A 19,183-nucleotide genomic window follows, 5' to 3' on the forward strand; every position below is an offset into this window, starting at 1 on the left:
ACCCCCTGCTCAATGTAGGAATCCAAGTCGGAGCATCCCTGACAGATGGCTTAGAGATTCCACAAGCAGCTGAACAGACTAGGCTATGTCAGGAGGTTCATCCTGACTGGTGGCAGCCAGTCAGAAATTTTTTTCCTGGGGAGCCCATGTAAAGAAGAGATCCACCAGGAGGAAAAGTTATCCCCCCTTCCAGTCTGGGAGCAGTAGCTTATTTATTGAAGACATAGTGGCTTGTCCGAGCAAACTGGCCCAGTATTACAAGACAGATGTTTGCTCAGTCTGCCAAACATGCTTTGTGCCTCTCAATAGTAATTTAGAATAATAGTAATCCAGAAGGACATCCCTCCAGGGCATTTTGCAGGATGGAAACTCAATGTATTGCAATAGCCCACTCATCACCCCCTTTAGCGACACCTAAAACTCTTTCCAAATGGCTACGGCAGCACATTGAGGTAACCTGGATTTTGTAAAATGTTTTCGTGGGCTGCTGAACTCTGTGGCCCCCTGAAGGCTGCAGCGATCACATGGGAGCTCCCTCTAGTGGCCCAAAGGTAGCACTGCAGCCTGCTGACCCCTGGTGGCCAAAGCGTGGCCCTGCTTCGTAGTGGTCCTTCAGGGGGAGGGGTCCTTGGCCCAAAGTGATGGGTGCGGGTGGGGTCTGCTGGCGCTGCCACTCTCCTTGCGGGTCCCACCTGCCGTGCCCTCCCCACTGCCTGGAAAACCCCTTGGGGGGGGCGCTGCCCAGACCCTGAACGCCCTCCCCGCTCTGCCCGCGGTGCCACCCAGTGGGCGAGCGGAAGGGATGGCAGGATGAGGCTGCCTCTGCTGCTCCTCCCACCCCCCCAGATGCCCAGGGGTAGATCTGGAGTCCAAGGACACCCCCCTCCCTGTGGAGCAAATGATGATGATGCATGCGGGAGGGCTGGGGAGCCTCCAGCCAGAGTGGAGGAGCTGTGAGCATGATGGGGCAATGGTGTTGGCAGAGGGGTGTCTTTAGGGGCCACCCCCAGGTAGTGGTTGGGAGGGCTGGGGGGGAGAGAGACTGAACAGGAACCATCCCATCTCCCACCAGGATAATTACTGTCCCCCTGCCACCATAGATGTGAATGCACAGTCACGTCATGCGCTTCATAAGTATTAGTCCAATAGCCCTTACAACAACCTTATGAGGTAGTCCAATGTCACCCTGTTCTCTCATTATAATGATGGGGTGGGGGTGGGGGGCTGAACTCAGGAAAACTGCATTTGGCACTTTCACCGATGGCAGATGTTGGGGAAATGGTGCCTTGGAGGGAGGGGGCTTTCTATGGCTCTGTTCTGCCAAACGTGTTGTGACTCTGCAGCCTCTGAATAAACTGACCCAAAGGGGCTTTCTATGTTTCTGCAAACATGTCACGACTCTGCCTCAGAATAAAGCCTGGTGTGTCCATTTTTTTCTCCTTCTGAGGCTGGACAGCCACCCGTCAGGGATGCTCTGACTTGGATTCCTGCATTGAGCAGGGGGTTGGACTCGATGGTCTTACAGGCCCCTTCCAACCCTACCATTCTATGATTCTATGATCAGCTGTTGCAAAGCATTGGTAGAGGGCTGCATCCTGCAAAATTATCTCCCCCCCCCGCCTTAAAATCCATTGTGCTGTTTCCAAGTGCCGCCCTTCCAAAGGGCTCTGCAAGGCAGAGGGAGGGGAACATGGAGAAGAGAGAGGTGTGTTTGTGTGGTTTTATTCTCACACTGCATTACTGCTCATTTGTGTGGTTTTCTCGCACTTTCGTTCATCCACGTGATCACGGAAGGCCTTCCTGTCCATCTCCTCAGTTTCTTCTGGAAAAGCCCCCACTGCCCACGTGCTCAGGACACAGCCCCGTGGCTTAGGTCCTTGTTTTCCTGCTTCAATGTGGGCCCCCACTCCCGCTTGACCAGTTCAAGCCAAGGGCCCTCCCCTCACATGGGTAGTTTGGGCAAGAAGCTCTTTTGCCTGTCATTGTGGGCACGGCCACTTGCAGGGGTCGAGCACAGGGTCTCCCCCCTCCTGCCATGCTGCTGAGCCAGGTGAGGGCAGGCAGCTCCCTTGCCTGCCTTTCCTCCCCCCTTGCTGTCCCGCAGAGAGCCAGCGAAGGGCACTCCTGTCTCACCCTGGTTTGCCCGTTGTGACAGCCTGAGCAGCCCCGCAAGCAGCTGCTCCCTCTGAGGAGGGAGCCCCACCCTGCTCTTTCTGGGGGGAGTGCACTGCAGTAGTGCCTCAGGGAACAGCGTGGCCCCCCATGTGCTTTTGCAAAAAATTTTTTAAAGGGGGGGGGTAAGGCCTTTTTGACCACCACATGATCCTACTTCTGGTCATCAGGTCAGGTGCTTTGGGCAGTGTCTCCCCTCACACTGCCACTTTTAGGCTCTCACCCACAATGCTCTGTTTCTTTCTTTCTTTCAAGTTTTCTTTCTCATTTTCAGTTTGAGTCAAAGCATATTCTTCAGAAGGGTCTGGGCAAATATGTATCTGGGTTCCTCGCCCCATCACATTTTTCCTATCACCGCTTCTGTTTGCTCAGAATTTGCAGCCATCTCATATTTTCCTTTTCTACACCTCCATTGTAGATATACACTGGCAACTGGAGCTTCCCTGTGGGTGCCATTAATCTCTTTTATATAACATGCCTTTCCAGGGATTGTGCCTTTTCCTCCATCAGATCTGCTCTAATTAGTGAAATCTTAGCCCCTGTATCCAGCATACCCAAATATTTTTTATCTCAGTGAAGCCATCAGCTATGCCGTGCAGGGCCACCCAAGACGGACAGGTCATGGTGGAGAGTTCTGACAAAATGTGGCCCACTGGAGAAGGAAATGGCAACCCACTCCAGTATTCTTGCCAAGAAAACCCCATGGAACGTATCACAAGGCTAAAAGAGATGACGCCGGAAGATGAGCCCCTCAGGTCGGAAGGTGTCCAATATACTACTGGGGAAGAGCAGAGGGAATTTCCGAGTAGCGCCAGAAAGAGTGAAGCGGCTGGGCCAAAGCCGAAAGGACACTCAGCTGTGGATGTGTCTGGTGGTGAAAAGAAAGTCCGATGCTGTAAAGGACAATATTGTCTAGGAACCTGGAATGTCAGATCAATGAATCAAGGTAAGCTGGAGGTGGTCAAACATGAGATGGCAAGATTGAACATCCGTCTTGGGAATCGGTGAACTAAAATGGACAGGCATGGGTGAATTTAAGCATGGGTGACCTATGGGCAAGAATCCCTTAGAAGAAATGGAGTAGCACTCAAAGTCAACCAAAGGGTGGGAAAAGCAGTACTGGGGTACCATCTCTAAAACGATAGAATGATCTTAGTATGAATCCAAGGCAAACCATTCAACATCACAGTAATTCAAGTCTATGCCCCAACCACTGAGGCCGAAGAATCTAAGGTTTATCTGTTCTATGAAGACCTACAACACCTTCTAGAACTAACACCAAAAACAGATGTCCTCTTCATCATAGGGGATTGGAATGCTGAAGTAGGAAGTCAAGAAATCACCGGGATAACAGGCAAGCATGGCTTTTGGCGTACAAAATGAAGCAGGACAAAGGCTAATAGAGTTTTGCCAAGAGAACACGCTGATCATAGCAAACACTCTTTTCCAACAGCACAAGAGGCGACTCTACACATGGACATCACCAGATGGTCAATATCGAAATCAGATTGATTATGTCCTTTGCAGCCAAAGATGGAGAAGCTCTATACAGTCAGTAAAAACAAGACCTGGAGCTGACTGTGGCTGAGATCATGAGCTGCTTCTTGCAAAATTTCGGCTGAAATTGAAGAACGTCGGGAAAACCACTAAACCGTTCAGGTATGACCTCAATCATATCCCTGATGAATATATAGTGGAGGTGAGGAATAGATTTCAGGGATTAGACCTGTTAGACAGAGTGCCTGAGGAACTATGGACGGAGGTCCGTAACATTGTTCAGGAGGGAACAACTCAATCCATCCCAAAGAAAAAGAAGTGCAAGAAAGCAAAGTGGCTGTCTGATGAGGCTTTACAAGTAGCTGAGGAAAGAAGGGAAGCGAAAAGCAAGGGAGAAAGGGGAAGATATATCCAACTGAATGCAGAGTTCCAGAGAATAGCAAGGAGAGACAAGAAGGCCTTCTTCAATGAACAATGCAAAGAACTCGAAGAAAACAATAGAATGGGAAAGACTAGAGATCTCTTCAAGAAAATCGGAGATCTCAAGGGAATGTTTTGTGCAAAGATGGGCATGATAAAGGACAAAGAAGGCAGGGACCTAACAGAAGCAGATGAGATTAAGAAGAGGTGGAAAGAATATACATAAGAACTATACAGGAAAGATCCTAATGTCCCCGATAGCCATGATGGTGCGGTCACTGAACATGAGCCGGACATCCTCGAGAGTGAAGTCAAGTGGGCCTTACGAAGCATTACTAACAACAAAGCTAGCGGAGATGACAGTGTTCCAGCTGAGCTATTTAAAATCCTAAAAGATGATGCTGTTAAAGTGCTGCAATATGCCAACACATTTGGAACACTCAGCAATGGCCACAAGACTGGAATAGGTCAGTTTACTTTCCAATCCCAAAGAAGGGCAACGCCAAAGAGTGTTCAAACTACCATACAATTGCGCTCATTTCAGATGCCAGTAAGGTGATGCTCAAAATCCTACAAGCAAGGCTTCAGCAGTATGTGAACCACCCTAATGGCAGAAAGCGAAGAGAATCTAAGGAGCCTCTTGTTGAGGGTGAAAGTGGAGAGTGCAAAAGCTGGGTTGAAACTCAACATTAACAAAACTAAGATCATGGCATCTGGCCCCATCACTTCCTGGCATATGGAAGGGGAAGAAATGGAAGCAGTGCCAGATTTTATTTTCTTGGGCTCCAGGATCACCGCAGACGGTGACTGTAGCCATGAAATTAAAAGACGCTTGCACCTTGGGAGGAAAGCTATGGCAAACCTAGACAGCACAGTAAGAAGCAGAGACATCACCTTGCCGACAAAGGTTCATATAATCAAAGCTATGGTTTTCCCAGTAGCAACGTATGGCTGTGAGAGCTGGACTATAAGGAAGGCTGAGCGCCGAAGAATTGATGCTTTCGAACTGTGGTGCTGGAGAAGACTCTTACGAGTCCCCTGGACTGCAAGGAGGTCCAATCAGTCAATCCTAAAGGAAATCAACCCTGAGTGTTCATTGGAAGGACAGATCCTGAAGCTGAAGCTCAAATATTTTGGCCACCTAATGCGAAGAGAAAACTCCCTGGAAAAGACCCTGATACTGGGAAAGACTGAAGGCAAAAGGAGAAGGGGACGGCAGAGGATGAGATGGCTAGATAGCATCACCGATGCAATGAATATGGACTTGAGCACACTCCGGGAGAGAGCGGAGGACAGGAAGGCCTGGCGTGCTATGGTCCATGGGGTCACGAAGAGTCGGACACGACTGAACGACTGAACAACAGAGTACCATTTCTGTGAGCTCATCATCCAGCTGTGGCAGATGTGACCCCTTTAAACCACGCAACATAACCTTTTCAGGTAATATTTCTAGATCTTCTAGAAGAAAAGGTGGAAGACAACAGAAGAAGCCAATGTGGCTTCACAGAAAGCTTAGAGATGACCTGAAAACAAAAAAGGACACATATAGGAAGTGGAAAGAAGGCCAAGCAACAAAAGAAGAGTACAGGCAGGTAGCACAGAATTGCAGGGATGGCGTCAGGAAGGCTAAAGCTGAGAATGAGCTGAGCTTAGCAAGGGATGCTAAATGCAACAAAAAGGCTTTCCTCAGCTATGTGTATAGTAAAAGGCAGAGGAAAGAAATGGTTGTTCAGCTAATAAATAAGGATGGCAAAATTATAACAGATGACAAGGAAAAGGCAGAAGTGCTCAGTTCCTACTTTGGCTCAGTTTTCTCCCAAAAGATGGTCTATGACCCCCCTGGCAAAGGCGAAGTACAGGCTGAAGGGGCAGGATTGCAGCTTGAGATCGATAGGCATATGGTCAAGGAACACCTAATTACTTTGAATGAGTTCAAATCTCCAGGGCCAGATAAACTGCACCCTAGAGTAATAAAGGAACTGGCAGAAGAACTCTCAGAACCACTGTCTATTCTCTTTGAGAAATCATGGAGGACGGGGGAAGTGCTGGATGGCTGGAGGAGGGCTAATGTTGTCCCTATCTTCAAAAAGGGCAAAAGGAAGAACCTGAGAACTACAGACCAGTCAGTCTGACATCAATCCCTGGGAAAATTCTGGAGCAGATGATAAAGCAATCCATCTGGAAGCACCTTGAAAAGAATGCAGTGATGACTCGAAGCCAACATGGATTTGTCAAGAACAAATCCTGCCAGATGAATCTGATCTCATTTTTTGATCAAGTCACCTCCCTTGTGGACTGTGGGAATGCTGTGGACATAATATACCTCGACTTCAGCAAAGCTTTTGACAAAGTGCCCCATGATATCCTGATGAGCAAACTAAAGATGGTCCTGGGGGATCTCAACTTCCATGCCGAGGCCGCTGTATCCGGGGCGGCTCAGGACTTCATGGCCGCCATGACAACCATGGGGCTGTCCCAACATGTCATCGGCCCAACACATATAAAAGGACACACGCTTGATCTGGTTTTCTCGACTGGGCAGGAGGATGGTGATCTGAAAGTGGAGGAATTAACATCTGTTTCTTTGTCATGGACAGATCACTTCCTGTTGAGGTTTAGACTCCTGGCAGCCTTCCCCCTCTGCAAGGGTGGGGGACCTATTAAAATTGTCCACCCCTGGCGATTAATGGATTCTGATGGATTCCAGAGGGCTCTGGGGGATTTTCCTGCTGGTATGGCTGGTGCTCCTGTCGAAGCCCAGGTCGCTCTGTGGAATGCAGAGATGACTCGGGCGGTTGACACGATCATGCCCAAGCGCCCTCTCCCTCTGAGCAGAGCCTGGCCAGCTCCTTGGTACACACCTGTGCTAAGGGCAATGAAGCAAGAGGGGAGTCGGCTAGAACGCAGGTGGAGGAAAACTCGTGCTGAGTCTGACCGAACACAGGTGAGAGCCCACTGTCAAGCCTACTCTGTGGCGGTGAGGGTGGAAAAGAGACAGTTCTTTTCCACCAGCATTGCATTTTCTCAGTGTCGTCCAGCGGAGATTTTCCGAGTGGTTCGCGGCCTGTTACATTCTGGGCCAGGGAGAGAGACGGTGGAACCCACGGCACGCTGTGACAAGTTTGCATGGCACTTTGAAGATAAAATCGCTCAGATTCGTCATGAATTGGACACCACGATTAATGCAGTTCCATTGGTAGAGGCGTTCAGAGAACTGTCTGGTCCAGTTTTATTGGATGAGTTTCAGTTACTGAGGCCTGAGGATGCGGACAAGGTGCTTGGCCAAGTCCGATCGACCACTTGTGTGCTTGACCCTTGCCCTTCATGGCTTATTAAATCAAACAAGGAGGGGATGTCTGGCTGGGTCCAGGAGGTTGTAAATTCCTCCTTGAGTGAAGGAGTGGTGCCTGCTGCTTTAAAAGAGGCAGTAATTAGACCACTCCTGAAAAAGCCTAACCTGGACCCAGAGGATGTTAACAATTATAGGCCAGTGGCCAACTTCCCCTTCCTGGGCAAAGTGCTTGAGCGGGTGGTTGCAGGACAGCTCCAGGCACTCTTGAATGAAACGGATTATCTAGATCCATTTCAATCGGGCTTCAGGCCTGGTTTTGGAACGGAAACTGCCTTGGTCGCCCTGTGGGATGACCTCTGCCGGGAGAGGGACAGGGGGAGTGTGACCCTGTTGATTCTCCTGGACCTCTCGGCGGCTTTCAATACCATCGACCATGGTATCCTTCTGGATAGGTTGTCTGGGTTGGGAGTAGGAGGCACTGCACTACAGTGGTTCCGCTCCTACTTGGATGGCCGATTCCAGAAGGTGGTGCTGGGGGATTACTGCTCTGTGCCATGGCAATTGTGCCATGTGGTTCCACAGGGCTCTATTTTATCCCCCATGCTGTTTAACATCTACATGAAACCGCTGGGGGAGGTTATCCGGAGGTGTGGGCTGAGGTGCTATCAATATGTGGATGACACCCAGCTCTACCTCTCTTTCTCATCAAACCCAGGTGAGGCAGAGGCTGTTCTGAATCAGGGCCTGGGCACAGTAATGGACTGGATGAGGGCTAATAAACTGAAACTCAATCCAGACAAGACGGAGGTACTGTTAGTGGGTGGTTCGTCTGCCTGGCTAGGTGATATTCAACCTGTTCTGGAGGGGGTTGCACTCCCCCTAAAGGATCAGGTTCGTCATTTGGGGGTGCTCTTGGATCCAGAACTGTCACTTGAGGCATAGGTGAACTCAGTGGCACGGAGCACTTTTTATCAGCTGAGGCTGGTATACCAACTCCGCCCTTATCTGGACAGACAGAGCCTAGCTACGGTTATCCACGCTCTGATAACTTCTCGTCTGGATTACTGCAATGCGTTATACGTGGGGCTGCCTTTGAAAATGGTCCGGAAACTTCAGCTGGTCCAAAATAGGGCAGCAAGATTGTTAACAGGGACTGGCCTGCGAGCTCATATTACGCCAGTACTTTTCCAGCTGCACTGGCTGCCAGTCCATTTCCGGGCCCGATTCAAAGTGCTGGTGTTAACATTCAAAGTCCTTAACGGCTTGGGGCCAGGTTACCTGAAGGATCGCCTCCTCCCATATGTGCCTGCCCGGACCTTAAGATCATCGTCAGCGGCCCTTCTCCGTGAGCCCCTGCCAAAGGAAGTGAGGCGGGTGGCTACTAGGAGGAGGGCTTTTTCTGCTGTGGCACCCCGGCACTGGAATGAGCTCCCTAGTGAGGTTCGCCTGGCACCTACATTGTATTCTTTTCGGCGCCAGGTGAAGACCTTTTTATTTTCCCAGGCATTTTAGCATTTTAGCTTTCTAAATTTTTAGCTTTGCTGTTTTAAATCTGTATTTTAAACTCCTGCACTGCTGCTAGGTTTTATTGTGGTTGTATTGTTATATTGTGGCTTTAATGTTCTATGTATTTTAAATTGTTTTATTGTGTGCTGTTTGGTTTTAATTTTTGTGAACCGCCCAGAGAGCTTCGGCTATTGGGCGGTATAGAAATAAATAAATAAAACTAAGCTCAAAGTGGGCTAGATGATCTTTTTGATCATCCCAGAGTGCAGGACACGGAATCATGGGCTCAAGTGACAGGAAGCCAGATTCTGGCTGAACGTCAGGAAAAACTTCTGTTAGAAGTTAGAGCAGACTGTTAGAGCAAGACGACAGTGGAACCCATTACCTAGGGAGGTGGTGGGCTCTCCCACGCTGGAGGTGTTCAAGATGAGGCTGGACAGTCATCTGTCAAGGGTGCTCTGACCTGGATTCCTGCACTGAGCTGGGGGTTGGACTCGATGGCCTTGTTGGCCCCCTCCAACCCTACTATTCTATGATTCTATAATCTTTAATATTACCCTGAGGTATCATCTATGGTATGTCACTGCTTTCTGCTAAACGTTGGGTAGGTGTTTCAATGCATTTAACTAACTTCACAGCATGACTAGATATATTTGCTTTAGGTTGTGGACTTGGACATTGCAACTTATAATGGCCAGTCTTCCCACAATTGAAACGTGTTCTCTCCCTGCTATTTGTTACTTGGCTGTGGTAATCTTCTCTTGGTCTGGACAATCTGAGACCTCCTTCTTGTCCAGTTGAATACCCTCTCTTAACTTCTTCCTTCTGAGGTAAAGTTTTAAAAACAGGCTTAAATTCACCCTTCCTGAGGTTCTTTTGTTGCAGCCACCTCTATTCAGCAGGTCAGCAGTTTCAGCAGCACTCTGAACATCTTTGGGGAAATGGTCTTTCACCAACAGCTTTATTTCTCCTGGGAGTTGGAATAAAAATTGATCTAAAATCATTAAATCTTTTGTCTTTTGTGTTCGCTTTGGCTCCTGTCATCCATTTCTCAAACAGATCACTCACCCTGGAACTGTACTCAGTGAAAGATCTGTCAAGATGGGATTGTAGAGTCCTTCTTTCTGAAAAAGTCAGGCCCTAGTTTAAAACGTACAAACACAGCATTCTTAAAGTCTTCATAGGGAACTTCTTTATCTGAGGGAAATGTATACTTCTGCTAATTCCCCTTTCACCAGGCTTGGAATAAATTTCATAAAGTCTGCCTGCCCCAATTAAATGCTGCTTTCTCAAGTGTGGATAGAAAGATTTGAGGATCTTGCCCTGGTATGTACAAGGCAAAGCCCCTTGGGGTTAATCTGGGGCTTTTATGTAAGGCTTTTTCATGTTCCCTCTATTTGGCTCCCTCACTAGACTGTTATTTTATTCTCATAATTTCTATTTCAATTTCTTTCTCCCTCAAAGTCCTATTTATTTCTCTGTCTCTCTCCTCCTCAAGTTCTTTTTGTCTCAATACCATTTCCATACGTTTTATTTCCAATTGCATTTTGGCAATCTCAGACTGTGAGGAATCAGTAGCTTTTAACACACTTATGATTGGAACTGTTTGTCTAATCCCTTCTTCTCCTATAAGTTCTGCACTTTCAATATCTTCTATATTGTCACTAACTTCCTCCTCGACCTCAGGAATTTCTCCTGACAAAATGGCTTCTTCATCTTCTACCCTGTCAGTACTCACAACAGGAATTCTTTTTGTTTTCTTTGGAGGGATTTTGTTTGAGGTTGTTGTTGTTTTCTTCCCTCACTTGAGAGAGCTTATTTTCTAAAGAGTGTTTTGCTTATGTTCTTTTAAGATCAGTGAGAGCTTCTCTACTTATTTTTTCTTCTTTTCTGATTCTGTTCTGTGAAAGTTGCTTTCTGTTCAGCTTCCGCTCCTTAACACACACATGTACACACGGCTGCTCTCTGGGTTCTCAAAGGGCTCCACACACACATTTTTACTTCGTGTGGGGTAATTTTATTTTGTGATCCCAACAACTTGGGCAACATGCTGTTTTTCCACAGGTTTTCCTTCCTTTCAACAGCACACACGTAAGATTTCTTTCTCTTTCTCTAAAAGGGTTTCTCTTTCGAAATCCCACCGCCTGACACCACTTCTGAGGACCTGAGCCCTTTTTGACCACCACAGGATCCCACGTCTAGTCACCAGGTGAGGTGCTTTGGTCACTGTCTCTCCTCACACTGCCACTTTTAGGCTCACCCACAACCCTTTGTTTGCGTATTGTGATGGGTCGCCACTCTCTCAGTTGCTGCCACCAGTAGCCCCTTTTTTGAGCGGCTTTCTTCCTTTTTGGTAGCACAGACCAAGCAGCCAGCACGTGGGGGTTATTCCACAAAACCGTTCCTAATAACTAAAAAGGAAACTGTCTTTTAAAATCGAAAACAAAGGTTTATTTGGTACAACAGGGTTGGGATGAGGAAAGGATATTGGGGATGATGACTAAAATAAGGCAACACTATAAGCAGCACTAAAAGCAAGTTGTTCTATTGTGCAATGTTCAACCCCCCCCCCCCCCCCGCTATCTGACACACTCTCTGTCCTGCAGACTCTGGCTGGCTGCCCCCCCCACCCGTCTCCGGCTTCTCCGGCTGTTCCCAATCTGCCTTCCTCTTGGAAGCCCCCCCGCCTTCTGCACAAGCGCTCCTCCAATCACTCCGCGCTCCCTCAGCCACGCCCCCACTCTTCTGCTGGCCCACCCTCTGCCAAGCCCCGCCTCACACTTGCCTGTCAATCATTCCAGAGACATATATACAGACCTTTGCCATTTACATAGTGTGCATGTGGAGTTGCCACATCCGAGCACTGGGGCTGTGAGAAGGGGGGCGGAGCAGCTCTCTGAAACGGCCCCTTGCCAGCAAGGCAAGGGAGTCAACCTGCACCAGCAGTTGTGTGCCACAGAGAGTGGGTGGACTGTTCAGACGTGCCCGTAGATCATGCACAATGCTGAAGGAGCCAAGGCCTTTGCTAGAGGGGGGTGTTTTCTGATCGGCAAAGGGTGAACATTCCCTCCTGGCCCTGACATTGTGCCTGAGAGGTGGCCCAGAGGAAAGGAGCATGGGTGGGCCGGCTCTGCAGCTGAAGCAGTGCTTGCCTGGGGCGGGCGAGGAGGGCAGCGTGTGGGATAAGATGGTGAAAGTGACTGGTACTTCCCTTTGCTTGTAACGGGATGAGCGTAGGCAGGAAGAATGTCTGACTTCAGATCACGTGATGTGCTGGCTACATGACCCAGAGTGGTGAGAGAATTTCAGCATGGTCTGTTGCTCCAGTAGCAGTAGCTGTCAGCACTTGGAAAGAGATATACTCGTGTTCATTGCTTCACTTAGAAGCAGAGACCCAAGGCCAGATCTGGGGACCATACTCTGCATAACTGCAGAGGTCTAGTAAGGCTGGCTGTTTCTGTGGTTCTTTTCTGTGCAATCGGAGCCATTTGCACATAGCCAGGAGTACTGTTACTTTGCGTAATGTTAGGGTGAACCTTAGTGTTCAAAATAGGCTTCTGCAGCTAGGTTTGCCCTACCTCCAATTTATTTATGGCATATTTCTATGCCACTTTCTGTGTGCACCTCCGAAACTGGTTTTCATAAAAATCTAGAACACAAACATAAAATATACTAATAAGAAAAATGCTCCCCAGTGACAAGTTATCAATAATCCATAATAAAACATACTAGTCCCTGATTGTGTTCCAGTCTAGTGAAATGGGGGCTGCAGAATGAGTAATCCAGTCCATTAGAGGTGACCTAGTTTCGTATTTGTGACTATTTTTGTTGTGGCAGAATGTTCAGAAAGCAGGCCTTACGAGCAAGATTGTAGGAGCCAATACCCAAATGTTGTGTCTGTGCAGATAGATGTATGCTGTAGTCAGGTGGGTGCAGATTTAGAGTCTACCCTGGAGCTGTGCATCTTGGCCTCATGGCTGCATTACAAAACGACTTGCAGTGAAAGATGCCCCCCGTCGTGCAGCACAACCCTAAGTAAACGCCCCTTGGTTCAGTGGGCTTACTCCGTATTAAGTACACAAAGGATTGCAGCGTAAGTGGCTGTAGTTCAAATCTCGCCTCTGCCACCAGCTCCCTAGACGTCCTTGAGTCTTCCATCTGCAAATTGCAATATGGGGATAATAACGCTGGTCCACTTCACAGGGTTGTTACTTCAACACCAGGCAAAACAATGTTTAGCAAGCGTGTCTCTTTCCTGTCTCTGAATCCTATGGAACCTGGAGCAGGTAGTGGTTCTGCTAGCCTTCACTGTGCTATCTCTAGCTGTGTCTCTCACACACCATCCAGTCTAGAGGGAGGAAAGTGAAGCACTGTTAGGGACCTCCATAAAAGTTACATGCGAACATTATTTTAGGGATGTAAGAGAATGAAATTATATATATATGATTCTGTCAATGAGCAGATAATTTTGCGAACTACCCAGAGAGCTTCTCCTTGGCCTCTTCTTGGAGCACTTGGCCTTCTTGTCCTCCTGTCCCCTTCTTCATCATCTCCCCTCCTCTCCCCTTCCCTTCTCTTCTCAGGCTATTGGCTGTTCTGTGGGTCCTTTCCCCAGCCACCTTGTCTCTGGGATCCATCCTTGCCCACCCCCCACCCCCCACCCACAACCTCATGAACATTCCATGTCATCACCACCAGTTTGGCCAATCAGGTTTAGGGGCTTCACCACACACCCAGTACAATAGCGCAGGGGTCCCCAACCCCCGGGCCGCGGACCGGTAATGGTCCGTGGCCTGTTAGGGACTGGGCCGCAGTAGGGGTGTGGGAACCCACCTTTACCTTGGGTCCTCCGGGGGGGGGAGGTGATCCACCCTTCCCCCACTCCCCGGAATCCTCGCTGGCTCCAGCCCTGTTCTTTGCAGTAATAGCCTATTACTGCAAAGAACAGGGAGGCAAATGGTGTCTGCTACGCCAACACCATTTCCGTCGCAGCAGCCGGAAGTCCGCCCCTGGCTGGAGCCGGCCGGCAGCTCCGCAGACGTGCTGCGGAGCGGAGCTGGCCAGAGCCAGCAAGGATTCCGGGGGGAGGGACGGATCACCTCCCCCCCCATGGACCCAAGGTAAGGGGGGTTCCCACGCTTCTACTGCGGCCCGGTCCCATCCCACCCCCAGTCCGTGGAAAAATTTGTCTTCCGTGGGACTGGTCCCTGGTCCCAAAAAGGTTGGGGACTGCTGCAATAGAGGATTCGTTCCCTACTTAGATGGTATGAATTGCAAGAGAAAAAGAAAAATGGGGGTTGTGCCTTCCCAATCCCCTGCACTGAAAAAAATTAGCATTAGAATCACACAGCTCTTGAGAACAGTATTTCCTTCTGAATTTTTAACTACCAGCTTCTGTAACAGAACAGGAGCAAGTTGTTGATTTAGAAAGCTTGAACTACATCTGCTGCTTAAATAGTAAACTTCACAAGAGTTTGGATAACATCTAGCTAAAAAAGTAATTTTCAGTGGTGAGAGACGGGAAACGTCAGCATCAAGGGGCACCTTAGAAATACATCCACAGCCAATCTGTGGTATTACCACCACCCCTTTAGTGCTCAAATAATTTCACATATATTATTGGCTGCCTTTGGATGATCAAAACCTGGCTTATGGATGAGTTTTGTGCACCAGCATGCAGCCCCTTTGCTCCACCCTACACAAAGTGATGGAGTTGTTTGTTACATCCAAACAAGCCAGGATTCAGAAGCCAACTTTAAATTATGGCTTCATATCCTGGCTTGTTTGGAAGCTATTAACCATAGCTTCACAGTCTGGCCATAATGGGAAACTATGGTTAACTGCAGCTTCCGGGTTTATTTTGCTGTTTGCGTGAAAGGAGGAACGAAGTGGCAGCAAATGGGCTGTGCAGAGGTGCATGAATGCCGTGCATATCCTAGCTAATTAACTGCATCTCAGTAATTACTACAAGGTAAGTTACAGATGGGTAGGGGACGAGTCTAAGACAGGGTGGGCAAGTTGTGGTCCTCCAGATATTTTGGCCTATAACTCCCATGATCCCTCACCATTTAATTAATTAATGTATTAATCGCCCATCTGGCTGGTCACTCAGCCACTCTGGGTGATGTACAATAATAAAAACAGTTTAAAACAGTAAAATTCTACATTAAAAATGTAGTATTTCTAAAATTACCCTAACCCACCCCAAATGCCTACCTGAACAACCACGTTCTCAATGCGTGGCGGAAGCTTATTAAAGAGGGGGCATGGTGGAGTTCCCTAGGGAGGGAGTTTCACAGAGTGGGGGCCACCACAGAGAAGGCCCTCTCCCTCGTCCTCACCAGTCTAGCTGTCCTGCCTGATGGGACAGAGAGAAGACCATCCAAGGCTGATCCTGTTAAGTGGCCTGTCTGGTGTTGCTGGAGGCGCTCCTTGAGATAGGCTGGGCCAGAACTGTATAGGGTTTTAAAGGTCAAAACCAACACCTTGAATTTGGCCCGGAAAACAACTGGTAACCAGTGCAACTCCTTCAAGGTGGGCTGCTGCGTTCTGCACCAGGTGCAACTTCTCAACCATCTTCAAGGGTAACCCCACGTAGAGTGCATTACAGTAGTCTAAACGAGAGGAGACTAGGGCATGTACTACCAATGGGAGCAGATTGTCGGGAAGGTAGGGGCGCAGCCGCCATATCAGATGGAATTGGTACAGCACCGTCCGGCTCACAGCTGACACCTGAGCCTCCATGGACAGCTGGGAATATAAAATGACCCCCAGGCTGCGGACCTGGTCTCTCAAGGGTAGCTGTACCCCATTCAACACCAGGTCAACATCCCTCAACCTCTTCTTGTCTCCCAGCAAAAGTACCTCAGTCTTGTCAGGGGTACTACAGTCTTGTCTTGTCAGCTTCAGCTTATTCCTCCCCATCCAGCCACTCTCCGTCTCCAGACATTTGGACAGGGATTCCACAGCCAACCTTGGTGAAGATTTGAATGAGAGGTAGAGCTGCGTGTCATCCGCATATCGATGACACCGCACCTCAGACCTCCTGATGATAGCCCCCAGCGGCTTCACACAGATGTTAACTAGCATCGGGGAGAGGATGGAACCCTGTGGCACCCCACAAGGGAGTGGCCACAGGTCCGAAACCACCTCTCCCAGTGCTACCCCCTGGTACCTGCCAGAGAGGAAGGACCGGAACCACCGTAATACGGTGTCTCCAGTGCCCAACCCCTCCAGGCGGTCCAGGAGGATACCGTGGTCAATGGTATCAAAAGCCACTGAGAGGTCGAGGAGAACAAGGAAGGAGCATTCGCCCCTATCCAGAGCCCTTCTCATATCATCCACCAAGGTAGTGTCTGCCCCATGCCCAGGCCTGAAGCCTGACTGAAATGGATCTAGATAATCGGCTTCTTCCAAGTGTGCCTTCAACTGCATCGCCATCACCGGCTCAATCACCTTGCCCCAAAATGGCAGATTCGAGACTGGGTGAAAGTTGTTCAGAACTTGGGGATCCAAGGAGGGCTTCTTTAAGAGCAGTCTTATCGTTGCCTCCTTGAGGGCTGATGGCATCACTCCTTCCTCCAGGGAGGCGTTCACCACGGCCCTGATCCCCTCACCCAGCCTCTCTCTGCAGCTCAGAATGAGCCAAGATGGGCAAGGATCAAGTAAGCAGGTGGTCGGCCTTACAGATGAATGCACCTTGTCCGCTTCATCAGAAGGAAGAAGCTGGAACTGATACCACAAAACTGGTTTGCCACAGACTGCCTCTTGCTCGCTAACTGTATCCACAGCACATGGAATAACACTCCTGATCCGATCAATTTTATCCGCAAAGTGCTTTGCCAAGACCATGTTGGCTCAGACTGATGGGAGTTGTAGGTCAAAACATCTGGAGGGCCACAAGTTGCCCACCCTTGGTTAACATGGCTTGCCAGACAGTAATTTCATGGCAAAAGATTTCTATGATCTGAAGAGAAACCAGGGTATCAGTAACTAGTAACCTGCAGGGGCCCCTTCATGGATCACTGCCTTGTTGTGGCGAAGGGGCTTGCATAACTCAGTGAAGCCATAAGCTATGCCGTGCAGGGCCACCCAAGACGGACAGGTCATGGCAGAGAGTTCTGACAAAATGTGGCCCACTGGAGAAGGAAATGGCAACCCACTCCAGTATTCTTGCCAAGAAAACCCCATGGAACGTATCACAAGGCTAAAAGAGATGACACCGGAAGATGAGCCCCTCAGGTCGAAAGGTGTCCAATATACTACTGGGGAAGAGCAGAGGGTATTTCCGAGTAGCGCCAGAAAGAGTGAAGCGGCTGGGCCAAAGCCGAAAGGACACTCAGCTGTGGATGTGTCCGGTGGTGAAAAGAAAATCCGATGCTGTAAAGAACAATATTGTTTTGTTGTTGTTGTTCAGTCGTGTCCGACTCTTCGTGACCCCATGGATCATAGCACGCCAGGCCTTCCTGTCCTGCGCTCTCTCCCGGAGCGTGCTCAAGTTCATATTCATTGCATCCGTGATGCTATCTAGCCATCTCATCCTCTGCCGTCCCCTTCTCCTTTTGCCTTCAGTCTTTCCCAGCATCAGGGTCTTTTCCAGAGTTTTCTCTTCGCATTAGGTGGCCAAAATATTTGAGCTTCAGCTTCAGGATCTGTCCTTCCAATGAGCACTCAGGGTTGATTTCCTTTAGGATTGACTGATTGGACCTCTTTGCAGTCCAGGGCACTCGTAAGAGTCTTCTCCAGCACCACAGTTCGAAAGCATCAATTCTTCGGCGCTCAGCCTTCCTTATAGTCCAGCTCTCACAGCCATACGTTACTACTGGGAAAACCATAGCTTTGATTACATGGACCTTTGTCGGCAAGGTGATGTCTCTGCTTCTTACTGTGCTGTCTAGGTTTGCCATAGCTTTCCTCCCAAGGAGCAAGCGTCTTTTAATTTCATGGCTGCAGTCACCGTCTGCGGTGATCTTGGAGCCCAAGAAAATAAAATCTGTCACTGCTTCCGTTTCTTCCCCTCCTATATGCCAGGAAGTGATGGGGCCAGATGCCATGATCTTCGTTTTTTTAATGTTGAGTTTCAAACCAGCTTTTGCACTCTTCCACCCTCAACAAGAGGCTCTTTAGATCCTCTTCGCTTTCTGCCATTAGGGTGGTATCATCTGCGTATCTGAGGTTGTTGATAATTCTCCCAGCAATCTCAATTCCGACCTCTGATTCATCCAGCCCAGCATTTCTCATGATGTACTCTGCATATAAGTTAATAAGCAGGACGACAACATGCAGCCTTGTCGTAATCCTTTCCCAATTCTGAACCAATCGGTTGTTCCATGTCCGGTTCTTACTGTTGCTTCTTGACCCTCGTACAGGTTTCTCAGGAGACAGGTAAGGTGGTCTGGTCCTCCCATCTCTTTCAGAATTTGCCACAGTTTGTTGTGATCCACACAATCAAAGGCTTTAGCATAGTCAATGAAGCAGAAATAGACGTTTTTCTGGAATTCTCTTGCTTTCTCCATCATCCAGCGAATGTTGGCAATTTGATCTCTAGTTCCTCGGCCTCTTCAAAACCCAGCTTGTACTTCTGGTAGCTCTCGGTTCGCATATTGCTGAAGCCTAGCTTGTAGGATTTTGAGCATAACCTTGCTGGCATGTGAAATGAGCGCAATTGTACGGTAGTCTGAACACTCGTTGGCGTTGCCCTTCTTTGGGACTGGAATGTAAACTGACCTTTACATTCTTTGGGACTGGAATGTAAACTGACCTACAGGAAAGATCTTAATGTCCCTGATAGCCATGGTAGTGTGGTCACTGAACTTGAGCCAGACATCCTAGAGAGTGAAGTCAAGTGGGCCTTAGGAAGCATTACTAACAACAAAGCTAGAGGAGATGACAGTCTTCCAGCTGAGCTATTTAAAATCCTAAAAGATGATGCTGTTAAAGTGCTGCACTCAATATGCCAACGAATTTGGAACACTCAACAGTGGCCACAAGACTGGAAAAGGTCAGTTTACATTCCAGTCCCAAAGAAGGGCAATGCCAACGAGTGTTCAAACTACCGTACAATTGCGCTCATTTCACATGCCAGCAAGGTTATGCTCAAAATCCTACAAGCTAGGCTTCAGCAATATGCGAACCAAGAGCTACCGGAAGTACAAGCTGGGTTTTGAAGAGGCAGAGGAACTAGATATCAAATTGCCAACATTCGCTGGATGATGGAGAAAGCAAGAGAATTCCAGAAAAACGTCTATTTCTGCTTCATTGACTATGCTAAAGCCTTTGATTGTGTGGATCACAACA

At 48.7% G+C, this 19,183-nt stretch overlaps 1 protein-coding gene across 1 annotated transcript; it reads left to right on the forward strand.

Moving 5' to 3' along the window:
- Positions 1–6,340: 6,340 nt before the first annotated feature.
- Positions 6,341–14,589, forward strand: LOC146334754 (uncharacterized). The gene is made up of 2 exons (XM_084823634.1): positions 6,341–8,860; positions 11,007–14,589. Exon 1 carries the CDS (start codon positions 6,341–6,343, stop codon positions 8,321–8,323), a length of 1,983 nt encoding a protein of 660 aa, XP_084679760.1. The 3' UTR covers positions 8,324–8,860; positions 11,007–14,589.
- The last annotated feature ends 4,594 nt before the right edge of the window (positions 14,590–19,183 follow it).

Source organism: Heloderma suspectum, chromosome 17 (genome assembly GCF_057233095.1).
Source record: "Heloderma suspectum isolate Gila_16-S chromosome 17, 16-S_ref, whole genome shotgun sequence".
In the NCBI taxonomy this organism is placed as follows: Eukaryota; Metazoa; Chordata; class Lepidosauria; order Squamata; family Helodermatidae; genus Heloderma; species Heloderma suspectum.